The 20,424-nt window shown below is 36.9% G+C and overlaps 1 protein-coding gene across 17 annotated transcripts in view; it reads right to left on the bottom strand.

The window, feature by feature from the left end:
• Window positions 1–20,424, bottom strand: part of NCOA1 (nuclear receptor coactivator 1) — a 366,103-nt gene that overhangs the window by 80,580 nt on the left and 265,099 nt on the right. For all 17 annotated transcript variants that reach the window (XM_089922464.1, XM_022574322.2, XM_089922461.1 and 14 more), the window contains 4 exons: window positions 20,085–20,251; window positions 14,432–14,529; window positions 3,022–3,199; window positions 892–1,071 (listed from right to left, as the gene is read on the bottom strand). In XM_089922464.1, coding sequence (XP_089778590.1) covers window positions 892–1,071; window positions 3,022–3,199; window positions 14,432–14,529; window positions 20,085–20,103 — 475 coding nt within the window. In that variant the 5' untranslated portion in view covers window positions 20,104–20,251. The remainder of the gene's footprint in view (window positions 1–891; window positions 1,072–3,021; window positions 3,200–14,431; window positions 14,530–20,084; window positions 20,252–20,424) is intronic.

Here is a 20,424-nt window from a genome sequence, read left to right on the forward strand (position 1 = left end):
TGCAGATAATAATTTATCATATGAAAAAAACATTTAACTGTTTCTGAAGAAGCATTATTTTGCCCTTGACAGAGGACTTCTATGTTTTTAGGATCTGTAATTTTTTTTTGCAAGTCCCATTTCCAAATTTTTTTAAGAGGTTACACGCAATATCACACAACTAAATAAGAATTTCAGTCATATAAGACAGGCTTGCATGTGTATTTTGTAAAAAGTCCCCAGTCGATTGTGGCGCCCATTCCCTGGTGAGACCCACTACATACACGGCCTTTTTTGCATCTGACTTCTCAGCTGCTACCTTCCCTAGTCCTTACTCCCATTTCCAATTTGTGGTGTTCTTAACTTAGCTCAGTTTAAGTTTGCATGGAAAACTCATCCACTGTAACAAATTTAACTAATACCATGTTCATACCCTGTTCATATTAGAGCTTCAGCTGTGTTTTCATCTGTTCAGAAGCTTTCTCCTTATAAATTACCTTGTATGGCCTCAAAAATACTAACTCTATTCTCCAGTGTTCCATACACTCTAAGCTTGAAACTTTCTAAAAATCAGAGCCATCCAACAGCCTGCTGCATCTGGTACATTTCCAACTGGCAGCAGTTAGTCACAGCTCTTATTTCTAGGCAGCAAGTTGGTTTGAATTTGACATTTTAGTGGGAATGTCAGCTTAAAACTGAGGATTTGGGGGCATTTTAAATGGGTAATTCTAGATGTTAGCAATTTTTTTCTTAAGTATTAAGAAATACAGAGCAAACTGAATAGCCACTATGCTATATAATATAATAACCAAAAATACTATCTGAAGAAGGCAGTTTATAATCAATTTCCTCTCTGTTCCTAAAACCATGGAAAAAGCAGTCAAACACCTTAAAATCACCCTTCGTTTTTACCTTCTCCATCCTCTTGAATTGATTTTGGCTGTGACACAGTGAAACACTGCATTACTTCATACCGCTGGCAAGCTTCCTGGTTCTCGGTGCCTGGCTCATCTGGAGGGTGAATTAGCATCCTGCAGTTAAAGGTATGGCTATTTCGTCGTGTTGCCTCTTGTGGCCAAGGAACTCCATTCACTGTGAAAGAAAAATTGATTATATGCCTGTGAAAAAGGTGAAAAAGTACAAACTCTGAAGATACAAAAGACATACCTTTACTCATCTGCTTAATTAGCTACTCAGATTAAAAGACAGACTTCCTCAGATCCAACATTATCCTGAGGGAATAGGATGCTTATCTTCCTTAGCAAAGCTAAATGTTTACCAATTAGAAAAATGTAAAATTTGCAAGAAATTGTATAGGATTTCCTCCCTCAAAGATAAGGTCTTACAAATACCTTAATTCACTAACAGCTTTTATAAACAGATAAAGACAAAATTAAAAATTAATAGCTTTAAAAAGTTAATAGCTTATGCTCTTTTGCTCAGAATTTTACAGCAGTTAATTAATGAGCTTTTCCACTTGTTTCCTGTTATACCCTGGCAATGAAAAAAATGATTGAAAATCACAGGTCTGTTGTTAGGCAAGGGTTTTAACCTGGTAGGCATGGATGCTTAAGGATGGCTTGTGTGTGTGTGCACCCTTTTGATTGGAGGAGTCAAAGTTTTTCAAATGTGACTCAAAAAAAATATTTAGAATATACAGAGACCAGTCTTGGTTTCTTAAATCATTTTTTCTTGCTCTTTATTTTATTTGCACAGTCTGCATGCTACAATGCCTTGAATATGGTGGGTAATCATTACATAAAAATGACTGTTAAAACAGAAATGTTACCTGATTCAGTATAAGAAAAGTGAATTCAGTTATAGAGAAGATAACTATACATTTCAAGTGAGAATCACTGTGTGGCACATCACCATTTCCCAGTTACAATGTTATATTCAAACCATGGTGGCAGTCAGAGGGGTTTTTCAGCTATTCTCTCCCCATTCCCAACAGATTTCTTACCATAGCCTCGCCGTTGAACCTCCTTCCTTTTTACTATCTCATCACTCTATAACTGTTAGAGGAAATCATGGAAACAAGCCTATACTGGAGTAAGGAGTCTTGGTTCATCTTCGAACTAGCTGTGAGTTTTGGGTTAATGGCTTAATCTTTGCCTTGTCTTTAAAATAAAGGAACCCACTTGTATTATCTCTAAAGTCACTTACACTCTAAAATTCTATAACACATTAAGACCCCTTGGTAACTCAAGTATCAAACTAGCGATTTTAAGAGGAACAATTGTTTCAGGCTTCCAGTTACTATAAACACATACTACTCTTTTCAAAGAAGAAATAGGCTTCCACTTCATCGAGTGAACAACATAGAAAATTAAGAGCTATGGATAACATTTTATTTGCATGTTTCGTTTAGTTACATAGGATTTCTAGCCAAGACTCTCCCCCAACTTTTGGAGCACATACAGGCTAAAGACTAGGCACATGGCTTAGTGAATAGAACACAAGCTGGAAATCAGGCCCCATCCATACTCTCAGCTAGGCTCCTATAGCAGTGAACAACCCATCCAACCATACTTAGAACTACTGAGTTGAAACCACTCACATCCAAAAATGTTAATTTTAATAAGTATGTAATATGAAGGGTATTCCTTCCTCCCTCCTTACCCTCTTTCCTCTCTCCCTCCCTTCCTCCCTCCTTCCTTTTCTTTTCTTTGAGCAAGGTGGTAGGATACACTATATACATTTGTCTCTTCCTTGTACATAATTAAAATTGAAAACAAAGGGAATTCCAAGCAGAAGCTTCTTGTGGCAAGGCAACTAACTGCTCTGCCTCCTAACACTGTCACATAATTGTGGCATAATCTAGAGGAAGAGGATAAAAGGAATGCTCTCTATCAGCTATTTGATGACACTCCTCCTTCATATTTAATCTCAGGCTGAAATTAAATTTTAAAATATTTTTAGTATATTATATATATTAGTATAATACTATATATTATAAATATAATAATAATATATTATATATATTATGTGAAGGGAAGCTATAGAGAGTTCACATTCTTTGAAAAAACACATTCCTTTTACCTAACGATTTTGGTAGCAGATTCTTCACAAATTCCGCATGATCACCCACATGCAGTATGCTGTAGACACTGGTATTCATTAATTCCTCCTGATTGTAACCCAAGTAGCTGGTCACATTTTCTGACACAAATACAATTCTCCCTTCACAGTTCACAACAAAGAAAAATCCATCCAAAGCCTGCAAAGCCAAAAAAACGATTAAGAGGTTATGGGGTTAAAAGAGAGAAGAAAAATACACATATACATTTCTCTACTGAAAAAGAGACTGGAAGTATATGCCAACTTAAAATACAGGGGACTGAATAGAAGATTTAACATTGCATGTTCTCTGTGGAGGGAACAGGATTTTTAAACAGACTGTACACTCATGTTTCAAGTAGGCATCAATGAATATGTCAAATGTCTTCCTTGGAAAGAAACTTTATGGCAGCAAATGTGAAGTAAATGACTGACCCATTCAGTCAGTCATAAACATCTCTAAACTGTAGGTTAAGACCTGGTGTCTACCCTCAAGGAACTTGCAGTGGGGAGAGAGACATAAGCATAATAAAATACCAGTGAGAAATGCAGTATCAGAGCCATACACAGACTACTCTGTGAGCACAAAGAAGGATACTTATTTGGGGTCGAGGTGGGGGGCAAAGAAAGGCTCCTTACAGACCCTGATCTGAGTTATAAAAGGCATAGTGGAAGAGGGGAGGAGGAATGAGGCAAGAACATTCTAGGCAGAGGAGAGAACATGGCACATAATGGAATAAAAAAGCCATTTGGAGCTGCTGGAGCACAAGGCACAGGCAGGCAGTGAGTCTGGAGAGGTGGACAGGAGCCAAATCACAGAAGGCCTTCTATGCACTGCGATGGAGCCAGAGACCTCCAAAAGAAGATGTACATGCCCCAAGGGGACATAAGATCCACAGGGGTGCAGGGAAAAGAAGTTGGAATCTCTATTTATAGCATAATCTAAAACATAAGGAAGAAATTAAGCTTAATTAACATATCGACACCCTGGTGCCTCACTCAGTCTAGTCACATATCACAAACCACGGAATCTGAGAGAAGATCCAGAATGCAGAGGTTGACAGCAGTACCTTATTTATAATCTTTCTGTTTATCGCAACATATTACAGTTTAATTGCTATAGAATGTATAAAAGCAATAAAATCAAGACCTTTAAAAAGTAGAACATTTATAGAATTTTGTAACAAGATGTAACCACCCTTTGTATCATACAGGGGTTTGCTGGTTACTGGTGGCAAAAGACTTAAGCCATCCAGCAATGTTGATGGGCTACTCATTTTTGTTTTTGAAAAAGGTTAAGTGTCCCAAGTTTGCTGACCTTTTCTATGATGCTGGGTGCTAATGATAATATCCTACTAAGCAGGTATTTTCCAAATAATAAACACACCTAATTTTGTTCCTTCAGGGTAAAGATGAAATTTTAACAATGAATAAAAAATAAACTGCTTTCAAAAAGACACTTATGCTATAGAGACAGCACGTGAAAATGGATGTTTTGAAATGTTACCACAGTTATAATTTTGTTGCTGAAAATGATGTACACCACTTATAAAAATTATCTTCTCAGTGTAAAACATTTAGAAACAAAACCTTTTCCCTGTGCAAAATTCTTCCAATAAGAGTTTCAATGGGCTTTAAAAACCCGTGTTTTAAAAAAGGAAAATGCAACTGCTTTTGATCAATTTGGAGAATCACTATTTGAGATCAAAAAAGATGGAATTTAGGGGATTCCCTGGAGGTCCAGTGGTTAGGACTCGGCGCTTTCACTGCGGGGCAGGGGTTCAATCCCTGGTCAGGGAACTAAGATCCTGCAAGCTGCACAGCATGGCCAAGAAAAAAAAAAAATTTGAAATTTGAAGAAAAACCTTTGCATAATTGGTAGATAGGATTTCAAAATGAGTATTGTGACTTAGTAAACTCATCCAATGATATATTTTTCCATTTTTATCTACCTCATTTTTGTGAGGTGTTTTTTACAGCTGATAATTTAAGCCAAATATTAAAATAAACTGAACTCGAAACTACATCTTCAGATCACTGCGTCCCAAAGCATTCAACCAAGATTTTAAAAAATATGAAGTACAGCATTGTTCTCATTAAAAATACTGCTAACACTTTCTTTAACAAGAACAAAAAGAAATAAAACTATTTTTATTCCACCTGACCGCTGTTGACTATTTTTCATTTAGTTCATAATGCAAAGAGGAGAGGGATGTGATTAATAATCTAAAAACCTCAACACTAGATAAACCCTTTGCTAAACTATTTTGGATTTAGATGAGCACAGGAAAGCACCCTCATATCTAATTGTTTTCTTAAAGTCAGATTAGCTATAAATTTCATAACAGGTGATCTATCTATCTATCTATCTATATGTATATATATTTGTCTGGCAGTTTATATTAAAATAGGGATAACTGAAATACAGACATATTTTTTAAAAAGAAGATCTAAAAATTCTTTAAAATGTTCTTAGCTATTAATTGAATCAGTGTAAATACAATTTAACTTTCTTTTTTCTTTTTGCTCTCTTAAAAGAGTTTAATAAAGAACAGTTTGGGTATAACAAAGTATCATAGTTCAGAGCAAGAAACAGGATTGATATCAAAACACAGGCAAGTAAAAACACTTGGCCATTTCATGGTGAACCACTTCCAAGGACCACACCATCCAGCTTCTAAAGCACTACCTTCTTCTATTTTCCATCTAGTTTTCAGTGTGTCCTTTTTAGCTCCTTGCTCTCTGCCTCCCTAGTGACACTGTCTATCTTCAAAGCCACAGTTTCCCTTGCTTTTTTTTATATAAATTTATTTATTTTATTTTATTTATTTTTGGCTGCCTTGGGTCTTCATTGCTGTGCGTGGGCTTTCTCTAGTTGCAGTGAGCGGGGGCTACTCTTCGTTGTAGTGCGCGGACGTCTCGTTGCAGTGGCTTCTCTTGTTGCGGAGCACGGGCTCTAGGCATGCGGACTTCAGTAGTTGTGGCTCGCGGGCTCTAGAGTGCAGGCTCAGTAGTTGTGGTGCACAGGCTTAGTTGCTCCACGGCATGTGGGATCTTCCTAGACCAGGGCTCGAACCCGTGTCCCCTGCATTGGCAGGTGGATTCTTAACCACTGTGCCACCAGGGAAGCCCTCCCTTGCTTTTTTCACTCTCCATGTCTGTCTCTGACTATGTCTGGAAGTTATCCACTGTCTGCCGAGGGGCTGGGAGAGGTTGAGACCCACTCCTGGGATCATCTCTGCCCAATCTGAAGACTGTCCAGCAGTGGGCACAGGGCTGGTGGTGCAGACCTCGAGCACCAGCAAGGCCCAGGGATTCACCTGGACTACTCGGCGCAATTATTTTTAAGGCATTTGTGAAATCCAAAGGATTTAAACTTCCTTTGCAGTAGGCCTGGAGTCCCTGCAGTCTCCTGTTTCCAGACTTTCTGGGACTTCTCCAAGTTCTCCCATTGACTGCACCTGACCTCAGTGCCAAGCTGGGAAGTTATTCTAGTAGCTGGCCTCTGGAATATGCAGCTGGTCAGCCTTACAGGGAGTACAGAACTTTCACCAGGTCTCTGTTTGGCCTCGGTTACATGGACTCATCCTTTCCTCTGAGAAGTCTGGGGCATCATATTTCTTTTGAGCTTCTCCAGAAAAGGTTGGCTTGGAAAACAGGTTAACAGAGGCTGCCCCACAGTTGCAGAGAGGTCCTGCTGACCTTCTCCTGAGATACAGACAGCCTGTCCTGTGCCAGAAATGCATATTTTTTGTTTTTTTTTAAATTATAAATGAAATATAACTTAAACTTTTTTTATGTATGAAAATTAAGTAGATAGTATAAGATCTGCCAAAATCCCACCCCCAAGAGATTGGTAACATTTCAAGGAATCCTTTGAGACTATTCCTATGAATATACAAACATCTTTAATTTCTAAAAGTTTGTCTGATTAATATAACCTGCTAATACTTGTTCTTATCCTACAAGTTTCCCTCATATGTTGTGCATATAATTAACTTCCAAGTGTGCTCCTAGGAAGGAATCTTCCTGTTTCTCCAAGTCCTGACAGCTGGGCTGACATTGAGCTATACACAGGAGATGATAACAAATGCCACTCCATTCTGTACAGCATCATCAGTTGGAGGGGTTTTTCTCTCTACCCAGGATATCAGTCTTTGAAGAGGACCACCTTGGGTCTCAATGCAGGGTTCACACTGGCCAGGGCTTCTCACAGGGCCCTCGCTTTAAATGACTACACAAGCTTCACTAAGTAACACCTAAGTGTCAGTCACTGGACAAAGTTCTGGGAATAAAGCACATATTCTCAACAATTTTATAGCCTCTGACGGGAAAAAAACAAGTACATGTAGTCACATTATAGTACAATGGAGGAATTCATAAAGGTTAGGTACAGAGTGAAGCACCCAAACGGGCAAAGGGTTGACTGTTGTCGGTAAGGTTTCCTGGGAGGAGGCCACATGACACCTCAGCTGAGGCTTGAAGGACACAGCAGTAACTCGGGTGGGCAAGGGGTGGAAAGAACATTCAAAACAGAGGAAACAGCTCAGAGGTTTAAGAAAAGAAAGAAGAAATCACCTTGTACTTGTCATATTTGTGTTATATTTAACAATAAAAAGTTTTTTTGAAAAAGCTTCAAGGAAAAGCCAAAAAAAAAAAAAAGAAAGAAAGAAAAATTGGCCATGGGGATCATCTTGAAGGCAATGTTTTTAAGCAGGAGACTGACATGATCTGCTTTAACAAAGACCCTTCTGGCAGTGGGTGTGGCATGTGGACTGGAAGCACGCAGACAAACTGCGACGCTACTGTGATGCTCCAGTTCAAGCGCGAGCCCGGATCAAGGCAATGGCAGTGCAAGTGACAGAAGAGGCAGAAGAAACAGATGTGGTGATCTCTAACAGCTGTGGGAACAAGCGCTTGGGGTGATCCTTCACTAATGACTTTAGGGTTCTGGTAGATGAGTGCCTTTCCCTAACAAAGAGAGTTCGACGGGGAAAAAAAAATCTAGTTCTTAATTTTTTGACTTTTCTTCTTTTTTCAAACAGGAGATAAAGGGATCGATTATAAATTTAGTTTTAGAAATGTTATATTTGAAATGACTGAGGAACTTTCTGGTAGAGATGTTCAAAAGGCAGCAGGATATGATGAAAGGGAAGCTGTGAAAAGAGATATGGGTCAAAGACAGACATTTTTGACTTACAGGTACATACAGTATCATTTCGTTTTTGTTTGTTTTTAACTACAATCATCTTTTCCCCTTCCACAGAATATGTGATTTCCTTTGAGGAGTTACTTCTTCTCCATTTAATAAAGTCTCGTGGGATTCTTAATCAGGCCATTGGGAAACTTCCTCCTTAAATGTGAGCCTTGAGAATTACAAAAAGAATGAACATGGCTGGAACACATTCATTCTGGCAGCCGGGCACTGTCCAGATGGGTCTTTTGAAGAGACCATTCGTACAGTTTCTGCTTTCTAGCCTCCATAAGATGCCTTGGTTTCACCTTATTTCTAAGCACAGTTCTGTGGTATCCAAATAGCATCCCAATAAATTCACATTTGCTTAACTTAGTCATAATTGGTATCTGTTGCTTCAAATCAGAAAACCCTAATTGGTATTTTACACACACACACACACACAAGCACACGAACACATCATATAGACAGAGACATAGATGTTGATAAAACTGTCCAGGAAATGTGCACAGAACAAAAAACAAAAGGAAAAGAGCCAAGGCCAGAACCTTGGGGGATGCTAACATTTAAAAGGCAGCTAAAGAAAGAGAAATCTGAGAAAAAGGCTAAAGCGCAGCCAGAGAGGCAAGGAGATAGTTTTATAAAAGAGGCTCATGAGGAGTTTTAAGGAAGAGGGAAGTGGGTGGTCAACAGTGTCAAAGAGCCACAAAGTAATGTAAGGAATGGTATAATACAAGGTTAGGAGGCCTGAACGCACATGCAAGGTATAGGGAGACTTCTGTGACTAACGCAGAATTTTCTTGTGGAGCAATAGGAAATAAGCAGCGTTAGAGTCAGATAATGCAGAGCTGTGAACAGGAGGTAGAGGAACTTAGACAGCAAAGAACACTGGAGAATGAGGAGCTTTAAAAAAAAAAAAAAAGCCTATAAATTCTAATACCACTCTCCCTTTTGTTTTATTTTGTTTTTTGTTTTTGTCTTTTTTTGTCCACACCATACGGCATGTGGGATCTTAGTTCCCTGACCAGGGATCGAACCTGCGCCCTGTGCACTGGAAGTGCAGTGTCTCAACCACTGGACCGCCAAGGAAGTCCCATCACTCTCTCTTTAAGTGTAGGAAATTACCTCCAATGCCTTTATTCTTAACTTGTGCTACCTTTTTATGTTTAAGAAAAAGGAGGGGGCAATATATTGAAAATTGTATGGTGAGAATTTCTCACGATATCGTGGCTATTTGGTCACCTTCTAGATGTGCAGATCTTCTACCTGAGCAGGCCCCTCTAGACTGATGACAAATAGAACTTTCTGCAATGATGGAAATGTTCTTCTGTGTTGTCCAATACAGTAGCTACTAACCACATGTGGGTATGGAGCATTTTAAACGTGGCTGGCGAGAATTTTTCTCACCAGACATTCAGCAAAAATGTCTGAATTTTTCATTGTATTTAACTTTGAATAGCCATGTGTAACTATCTTACTGAACAGTGCAGCTCTAGACTGCAGCCTGGATAAGTCAGTGAACAATCTCGTGGTGGCTTTTCTACCACTTCTTCTCTTAGGCGCCCTGGATTAGATTCCATAAAGTTTAAGGCAATGAGGCAGATTGGGAGATACAGAAGAAGGGTTAGAAAAGGTTGTCAATAAAGGTAACTTTGAAGTCTATAAATGTAATTCTACTTTACAGTCTCAGTTTCACATCTGTATAGCTCATAAATAAAAATATTATTAGCTCCTTGAAGTCAAGAACCTAAATACATTTCTATTCTGAGTTTTTGGAACTTCTAATTTGATGTGTTTTTTCATATTTGAAAATGCTTGCCTAATGACATGTAATTCATGTGTAATGTTGTGTTACAGTTTTCCTTTGATTCATAGTGGTTTTCAGGGTAATAATTTCATCATCTAAAAAAAATGCTTTCTTCTTATAGCAGTTTTGAATGGATGCTTTCCTGTCGCTTTCTGTTCATTTTAAAGCGTTATAGATTTTTCTTACACAGAAATAACAAATGTCTATGTAAATTAAAGCAGTAGTGGTATTCTCTGGCTCCAGTTGTGCTGTTTTCAGTTTGTGGATAATCTATTTGCTCTCCTTATTGATCTCTGTGGTTTCTGAAGAACCTGTGGTAAAACTGGGATTTAAATGACTACCACTTCTCTACAGGAACTCCACAAATCTCAAGGACCTCTACACCTTATACTTTCTCAGTATCTCAAATGGCATTATATGCAGAAAATACATTTCATAAATATTTAATGAATTGACAGGAGATATAAAGTTCTTAGGCCAGTTTTAAACTTAGGGACACCGAGAAGGCAGACAGAACCACAACAGAAAAACTAGAAGATATGAAGAGACTAGTCTACTGATATCCTGCAGAGTAGAGGAGATAAGCAATAAGTGCTAGGATGGGTCAGGTCTCATCCTAGGATGGGAAGGGCCCAAGTGTAACCAAGCAGTGGGATGCGGACAGGAACCAAGGCTGGGGAAGAGTTGGGATAGCGGGAAATGAGCCTAAAGTACTTTTCTTTCTTTAACTTATTTTCCTCTAATGGCTTATATTAAAAAATTTAAAATATAGCAAAGTTGAAATAATTTTGTAGTGAACATCTGTATATCCACCACACAGATTCTACCATTAACATTTTTACTATACTTATTATAACACTATTTCCAAAAGGCAGTCATGTGTCATGCAATCAATTTAAGGGGTTGTGAAAAGAATAAAAACATCAGAGTCCATCACATGTGGTGGCTTTCCCCTCTCCCAGTTATATGTTATACACTCACCCAGAGAGTAGTTTCTATCCAGCTTCAATGGCCAATGTTTTTTTATATTTACAACACTATAAAATATGTGCTCATTCCCCTAATAAAAATCATTAAAACCAACAGCCTAAAGTAACAAAGCGCTTGTATAACTTGGAGGGGAAAAAGAAATTTAGGTTTTGAGGGGGAACTTGCTAACAGGAGAGTCAAAAATATTTAGCAGCCTGTTAAAAGTACAGGAATAGCGTTCGGAAAGAGGTTAAAGCAAGAAGTACATATTTGAGAGTCATCTCTAAAGAGGTAAAAGATGAAGCAAATGATATTACTTGGGCTAAAAAAACCAAGCACTAAATTTTGAGAATGTTCTCACGTTAGCGGTGTCGGTAGAGGGAATTATGGTTCATACAAAAACAGAAGAATAGTTAGGGTAATAGGAAAAAATGTATAAAGGAGTTAGAAAATCAAGAGACCTATACAAGTTTGAGTGTTAGGAAGACTTCACCAGACAGAAGGGCCTTGAGGTAGGACAGGAAAGGAGAATTTATTTAATCTTATAGATATTTATTTTTAAATATGTGTATGATTTAAATACACATATTTATATTTAAGTATATGCACGTACATAATAAACATACATATATAAAAAAATAAAATTAGGCCTAGAGATGGAAAAGTCTAATTTGTGGGGAATGAGTGTGTATATATACACACATATATGTGTTTTTAAACATTCATGTATGAAAAAGGAGTACTTAAGGTGATGAGTCTGCTCGGAAACAAAATATCTGTTTTGAGAACAGAGGGAGGAAAGATTAGATAGGAAAAAGCGGGTGAAAATTACACAGTAATTACAAAGTAATTCAAGATTAAAAATTCTTCATTTTAAAAAGTTTGACAAAGTTGTTAAAATAGTAAGTTCTCTTATAATGTCTACATAAATAGTTTTAAAATTTTGGTCAGGAAAATACCTACTGTAATAAACTGAGGCATCCCTTACTCAAAAGTGAAATTCTACAGTAGAAATTAGCACTAGCTAGCTAAATAATTCTAAAAGTTTTATTTTTCCCAACTAGTCCTAACTATAATAAAGAAGTAGCAAAACCAGACAGTTGTCTTCAGTTTTCCATCCGACCATTAGAATGCCTTTATCAAAATTTCTTTTTCTTTTTTAACATCTTTATTGGAGTATAATTGCTTTACAATGGTGTGCTAGTTTCTGCTTTATAACAAAGTGAATCTGCTACATATATACATATAACCCCGTATCTCCCCCATCTTGCATCTCCCTCCCATCTTCCCTATCTAGGTGGTCACAGAGCACCAAGCTGATCTCCCTGTGCTATGCGGCTGCTTCCCACTAGCTATCTATTTTACATTTGGTAGTGTACATATGTCCATGCCACTCTCTCACTTTGTCACAGCTTATACTTCCCCATCCCCGTTTCCTCAAGTCCATTCTCCATGTCTGAGTCTTTATTCCTGTCCTGCCCCTAGGTTCTTCAGAACCTTTTTTTTTTTTTTTTTAGATTCCATATATATGTGTTAGCATATGGTATTTGTTTTTCTCTTTCTGACTTACTTCACTCTGTATGACAGACGCTAGGTCCATCCACCTCACTACAAATAACTCAATTTCGTTTCTTTTTATGACTGAGTAATATTCCACTGTACATATGTGCCACATCTTCTTTATCCATTCACCTGTCAATGGACACTTAGGTTGCTTCCATGTCCTGGCTATTGTAAATAGAGCTGCAGTGAACAGTGTGGTACATGACTCTTTCTGAATTCTGGTTTTCTCAGGGTATATGCCCAGTAGTGGGATTGCTGGGTTGTATGGTAGTTCTGTTTTTAGTTTTTTAAGGAACCTCCATACTGTTCTTCACAGTGGCTGTATCAATTTACATTCCCACCAACAGTGCAAGAGGGTTCCCTTTTCTCCACACCCTCTCCAGCATTTATTGTTTGTAGACTTTTTTGATGATGGCCATTCTGACTGGTGTGAGGTGATACCTCATTGTAGTTTTGATTTGCATTTCTCTAATATTAATGATGTTGAGCATTCCTTCATGTGTTTGTTGGCAATCTGTATATCTTCTTTTGAGAAATGTCTATTTAGGTCTTCTGCCCATTTTTGGATGGGGTTGTTTGTTTTCTTGATATTGAACTGCATGAGCTACTTGTAAATTTTGGAAATTAATCCTTTGTCAGTTGCTTCATTTGCACATATTTTCTCCCATTCTGAGAGCTGTCTTTTCATCTTGTTTATGTTTTCTTTTGCTGTGCAAAAGCTTTTAAGTTTCATTAGGTCCCATTTGTTTATTTTTGTTTTTATTTCCCTTTCTCTAGCAGGTGGGTCAAAAGAGATCTTGCTGCAATTTATGTCAAAGAGTGTTCTGCCTATGTTTTCCTCTAAGAGTTTTATAGTGTCTGGCCTTACATTTAGGTCTTTAATCCATTTTGAGTTTATTTTTGTGTATGGTATTAGGGAGTGTTCTAATTTCATTCTTTTACATGGAGCTGTCCAGTTTTCCCAGCACCACTTATTGAAGAGGCTGTCCTTCTCCACTGTATAGTCTTGCCTCCTTTATCAAAGGTAAGGTGACCATATGTGCGTGGGTTTATCTCTGGGCTTCCTATCCTTTTCCATTGATATATATTTCTGTTCTTGTGCCAGTACCCTACTGTCTTGATTACTGTAGCTTTGTAGTATAGTCTGAAGTCCAGGAGCCTGATTCCTCCAGCTCTGTTTTTCTTTCTCAAGATTGCTTTGGGGCTATTCGGGGTCTTTTGTGTTTCCATACAAATTGTAAAATTTTTTGTTCTAGTTCTGTGAAAAATGCCATTGGTAGTTTGATAGGGATTGCACTGAATTTGTAGATTGCTTTGGGTAGTATAGTCATTTTCACAATGTTGAATCTTCCAATCCAAGAACATGGTATATCTCTCCATCTGTTTGTATTATCTAAAATTTCTTTCATCAGTATCTTATAGTTTTCTGCATACAGGTCTTTTGTCTCCTTAGGTAGGTTCATTCCTAGGTATTTTATTCGTTTTGTTGCAGTGGTAAATGGGAGTGTTTCCTTAATTTCTCTTTCAGATTTTTCATGATTAGTTTATAGGAATGCAAGAGATTTCTTTGCATTAATTTTGTATCCTGCTACTTTACCAAATTTATCGATTAGCTCTAGTAGTTTTCTGGTTGCATCTTTATGAAAATTTCTCATGTTCATTATTCACATTTAATTTTGAAATAGTAACAATGGTCAATATAGTTTCTAAAATAAAATAATTATTAAAAGTTCCTTAACACTTTACTTTGTTTTATAATTTATTAATTGGATGTTAAAACCTAAAAGAAGATAAAGAAAAAAACCAAATTGGCTAGAAAAAAAATTCTGATCACTTTCTGAGTCAATGAGAACAGCTACCTCCAAAAGAAGAGGTCCCAAGGATTCCTTTTCTATCACTCCTTGACTACTCGACGAGATGTCTGACTTCTGTACTTCATCATCAGTTGTTGATTTCTCTGTAACAAAGCAGCAAAAAGTCACACATCCAAAAAGAGCTCATTTCCATAATGGCAAGTTTATTAAGACATGAATTTACCTAATTTCAGATTCAAATAATATTTATTCATTATGTAGGCACTTTCACATTTAATCTTAATTATACTCATTTTATGGATGATGAAATTGAGGTTCACAAAGGTTAAATAATGTGTCCCAAATGATATAACTAATAAATGGCAGCAGGAGGATTTGAATTCTGACCTACCAAATCCAGTGTTCCAACAAATGGAAAAAATGGTGTAAAAATATACAGCCTTTTAAAAAAAAGTCTACACCAAATATTTTAAAGAAATAAGTAAATTGTAAAAGAATAATTATTTCCTCCATCTTTCTCCTTTCCTGATTTGATCAGTTGCCACTTAAGAGAGAGTGAAGGTACGATTCTGTGAGCCTGCGTGAAATAGCTAACTTTTCACCTTCATGTCATGATGATCTGATTGATAAAACTGCAACTGTTAAATGATTTAGAATTCTTTTGTGTGGTGATGTTGAAAAGTCCATCCATCATCTTAAAGCAGCAGCATACTTATATAAAAGTTTCCAATCTGTCAGACTAATTAGCTCACCAAAAAGCAAATACAGTGTTACTGAATATAGAGATTCATTTTTTTCACTTTAAAATATGAAATATTTCAAATATTCCAAAAAATACAGAAAGTGGCATAGCATACAGTCACACAGCCACCATTCATTTTTCACAGATGTTAACATTATTTGCTTCAGGTCTTTCCTTTTTAAATAAATAAAATGCTACAAATAGAGCTACAGCTCTACCACTATTCCTCCTCTGTCCGTTTTCAGAAGTAACCAGTGTTCTGAGGTCAGCATAAACATTTTTAAGCATGTTTTTATACTTCAACTACATATGCATGATTTTTACAAATATATTATTGTTTTGTGTTTTAATGTTTACATAGAAATATACAGACTTTTTCAACTTTTTCCACTCAATATTATGTTTGAGATTTAACTATACTGATACATATAAATTTCATACACTCATTTGAACTGCTGTATAGTATATGAATAACCCACAGTTGATTTCCTAGTCCCCTATTGGTAGACATTTTGACTTCTTACAATGCTGTAATAAACTATTTTCAGTATTTCCTCTTTTGCACATTTGTGACAGTTTCTTTAGGGTAAATATTAGAAGTGAAATTGCTGGATCACAGGGTCTGTGCATTTTCAACATTACTAAGTTTGACAAATTACTCTCTATGTACCACCAGTAACATACAAGGGTTATTGTTTTTCTGTATGCTGACACTTGATATCATCACAGCTTTTAATTTTTGCAAACCTAATGGGTGTAAAATGTTATCTCATATAGTGTTTATAATAACAGCTTTACTGAGCTACAATTCACACAGCATACCATTCATGGATTTAAAACATACAATTCAGTGGTTTTTAGTGTATTCACAGAGTTGTGCAGCCACCATCACAATAAATTTTAGAACAATTTCATCAACCCCAAAAGAAACCCCATACCCTTTAGCAGTCATTCCTCATTTTCCCAACACTCCCAAGCCCAAGGCAACCACCAATCTACTTTCTGTCTCTATAGATTTGCCTATTTTTGACATTTTATATAAATGGAATCATATAATATGTGGTCCTTTGTGACTGGCTTCTTTTGCTTAGTGTAATGTTTTGAAGATTCATCTATGTTGAAGCATTTATCAGTACTTCACTATTTTTTATTGCTAAATAATATTCCAGTGTATAGGTATACCTCACTTTATTTACCCATTGATCAGTTGATAGATATACTGTTTGCTTCCACTTATTGGCTATTTATGAATAATGCTGTTATAAACATTTGTGTACAAGTTTTCATTTCTCTTGGGTATATACCTGCAAGTGGACTTGCTGGGCCACATGATAACTTTATCTTTAATATTTTGAGAAACTACTGGGCTGTTTTCCAAAGTGGATGCAGAATTTTACACTCTCACCAGCACTGTATGAGGGTTTCAGTTTCTCCCATCCTTACTAACACTTGTTACTAGCTGTCTTTTTGACTGTAGCCACCCTAGCAAGTGTAAAGTGGTCTCTCATTGTGGTTTTGATTTGTATTTTTCTGATGGCTAATAATATTGAGTATGTTTTTCATGTGTTTATTGGTCATTTGTGTATTTTCTTTAGAGAAATGTCTACCCAGAGCCTTTGCCCATTAATTAACTGGGTTATTTATTTTTAAATTATTATGGTATAGGAGTTTCTCATTTAGTTCTAAGATGTACTTCCTTCATCATTTCATGTGTTTCTAACATTAAGACAGGTTTTGTTTCTTAAACAGTTCCAAAAAAACATAAACCATCAAGTCCAAGTACATTAAGTAACTATGCATGATAAGCACAACAAACAAAATTTTAGGCAAAACCCAAGGCAGGAGTGGCTATATGACTGGCCTAAGGCATGTGAACAGATGAGACATGCAAGGACAGAGTCTTGTCCTTAAAGGGACAGAAGCATGCCTGTTTTCTTCTGTTTTCTTCTTTCCCTTTCCTGTCATCAGGAACAGGTACAGGTGAGCCATGTTTGACCACATGGGTAAGGGCAATACCCTAGGAATGGCACAGCAAAACAGATGGAAGGAACCTGAGCCTCTGACACATGCCTAGACTACCTTGTTAAAGCCACTGTATTTTGGGTCTCTTGCTACAGTAGCCTTGTCTGTATCCTAACTAATACATTCCGTATTTCTCAACAACATGCTTATTTGCTATATCCTGACCGTGCCCATGTTAGACATAATCTATTAACATGCCATCATAAAAGGTAAGAATTTAACTTACTTACATCAACCATCTAGACACACATACATATCCCCTCTTCCCATCCTCCCAGTATAGTTACAATAATTTTTAGAGCAGTCAGTATTTAGTATCTATGTTACTATGGCCATATAAATATAGTCCACAAATGAGTCAAGGTATGTGCTATAATTTACAATTCTCATATTTCATGTTTTAGTTTTTCTGTGAAGTTTGATTCATCTCTAAACTCTCCTCCAGACTAAAAAATTCCTCTCAATTTGGTCAGTCATCATATACTCTATGTGTTCCATTTTTTTCCCCATAGAAATATTCCTCCTAGAGTTTATCTACCTGCTCCAGTTGGGACTGGCTACTTCTTTAGTCTGCTGCTCAACTGTAACCCTGGTCTCCTTCTACCTTTCTTTTGTTAAGATTCCATTGTTTCCCTGGGCTAAGATCCTATGCCTTTCTTTCTTGGTTTACTACCTTGGTCTTGATAGATATTTCTGAAAAAAAGTATACAGGAGATAACATTCTTGAGGCTTCAGATGTCTGAAAATGTCTTTATTTTGCACTCATATTTCATTTGGATGAACACAGAATTCTAGGTCCAGGATACTCATTTTCAGTGTTCCTATTTGGAAATCCGGACCCTCCTGAAAGTAATCTAGTATGTGTCCGTTTTTTCCTCTCTCTTGTTTTTTCTTTCTGGTGTCTAGAAATTGTGCATTGGTGTGAGGTTTTTTCCTTTCTTTTTTATTCATTGTGCTGTGCACTACATGTGTGCTTTCCATCTGGAAACCCATATCCCCTAATTCTGAGAACTTTTTGGTTTTTGTTTCTTTGCATTATTTCTTATAATTTTGGTCTGTTTTTTTGTTTTTTTTTTTCTGGGACTAATGATGTGTTATACCTCCTGAACTAATCCTATACATTTCTATCTTTCTCTTGTTTTCCTTTGCTTGTCTTTTTTATTTTACTTTCTATGGGATTTCTTCAAATTATCTTTCAACGCTATATCTTTTTATTCAACAAATATTCATTGAAAGTCTACTATGTACCCAGGAACTGCTACGGGTATTAAGGATACAATGGTGAACAAAGAAAAATCCTTGCCCTCATGAAGCTCTAGTGGGGGTAGGCAGGCAATAAGCAAATAAAATGTGTAATATGTTAGATGTAAAAAATACTGTGGGGAAAATAAATCAAGGAAGATGTAGAGAGGTGTGTGTGTGTGTGTGTGTATGTGTGTGTATTAGATAGGTTAGTGAGGGACAAGTTCATTGAGAAAAAATATTTGAACCAACACATAAAAGGGATGCAGGAGTGAGCCTTGTGTATATCCAGGGAAGAGAATTCCAGACAGAGAGAACAGCAAGTGCAAATACCTGAGGCATAGTGTTCCTGGAATGCTTGGGGCAGAGAGTATGAGAAAATAAGGTAATAAGGTAAAGTTTTTTTCAGCTATCCTGATTTTAAGTTCCAATGTTTCATTTTATAGCATCTTATTCTTGTTTCATAGATGAAATATCCTCCTTTTTGTCTCTGAGGGACTGGTTTGATGGCTTTACATTTTCTTTTGCTCCCTGCATTGTCTCTGCTTCCTCTGAGTTCCCTTTATTCTGTTCGTTTGCTTGATTTATTCTCTTTTATAAAAAGACTTTCTTCAAATATCTGGATTTTTATTCATATTAAAGAGTGAGGTACTAAAATCCTGACTGGAAGATGTGTGAAGTGTGGGGACAGAGCAAGGAGCTGATTTTTTCACTTGGGGGATCAATTCCAACTGTCAGTGTCTGTGTGTCTTTCCCTTTGGACTGCTCAATTGCCCCAGAGGAATCCTCCCATTTTCGGCTGAGGGAGTATGAGCCAGGCTGTCAGAGTTTCCAGATTGAGTAAGGAAGGTGCCGTACAGCCTCTTGTTGGCTATCCCCTCTGCAGACCTACAATACCAGTTTTTCCTGTCTGCTAAATCAGTTGTCACTAGACTATCCACTCCTAAAATCTTAAAAGCCTGTCACCTCAACCATTTAAAACATACTGTTTGTTCATAGTCTTTTTACATTGCTGCTATTAATCTGAAGTTCTTTGGGGTCTATTCCTTCTGTTTGTTATTTGTGTTCTTACTCACCGTGGATTATTTCCTCCTATGTTATATAAGTTTATAGCACAAAATCTCCCTCAGAAGCACTTTTTCTTTGGGAACCTGACAGGGCGAGGTGTGGTTATGTTCCTTCAAAGTGCTTTGCCTTTGTTTCTGGTAGGCAACCCAGGAGTTGTGTGGTGTTGGGTCCCCAGTAAATATGAATAGTATAAACATGAACCATAAAAATAAATCAGGGTTTTCTCAGAGAAGGCTGTTTCCCCCACCCAGAGCCCAGGCAGAGACAAACTTATAACTCATATGGAGGGACTTTCCTACCTCTGAGTTGCTGTCTTTCAACCCTATGCCAGAGCCTCAGGTCTGATACCACAACTTGTATCTCCTGACTTAATCCCCTATGATACTGGGTCTCATAACCTTTCAAGGCAACCAGTTCTCAAGCTAACTTAATAAGCCACTTTGTTGTAAAAGAAGGGTCTCAGATTCACATTCTAAAATAAATAGCATCTAAACAAAAATGTTCCTTTAATAAGATTACAAAATTGAATGCAATTTCTTAATGATAAAAAATAAAATCACATATTGTAAATGTCTTAATAACAAAGCACACAGTCACAGGGGTTTTTTTGTTCATTTTTTTTACCTTGTTCCATTCTCTTCATTAGCTGTATCTGATCGACTGTCTTCTTCAATATCTTGCATTTGTCTGGTTTTACACTCAAGCTGTCAATGTCACTGATGTTGGCAGACAATAACTCGGCTAGCTCTTCTAAATATTTATTTTCTTGCTCCCTGCGCCTCTTTTCAGTGCTGTTACACAAAGGAAATCCAGTTACTGTACTTTCTACCACCATATTTCCTTCTCTGATCAAGTATTTAATATTTATATATTTACAGAGATTCCTGTTTTTATCTAGAATATAAAACCAGATTTAAAAAACAATTTAAAATTGTATCTAAAAAACAAATATTACAAAATACCA

This window comes from Delphinapterus leucas, chromosome 13 (genome assembly GCF_059928025.1).
Source record: "Delphinapterus leucas isolate spDelLeu-1000000601 "Yukka" chromosome 13, BTC_Dleu_Yukka2, whole genome shotgun sequence".
NCBI lineage: Eukaryota > Metazoa > Chordata > Mammalia > Artiodactyla > Monodontidae > Delphinapterus > Delphinapterus leucas.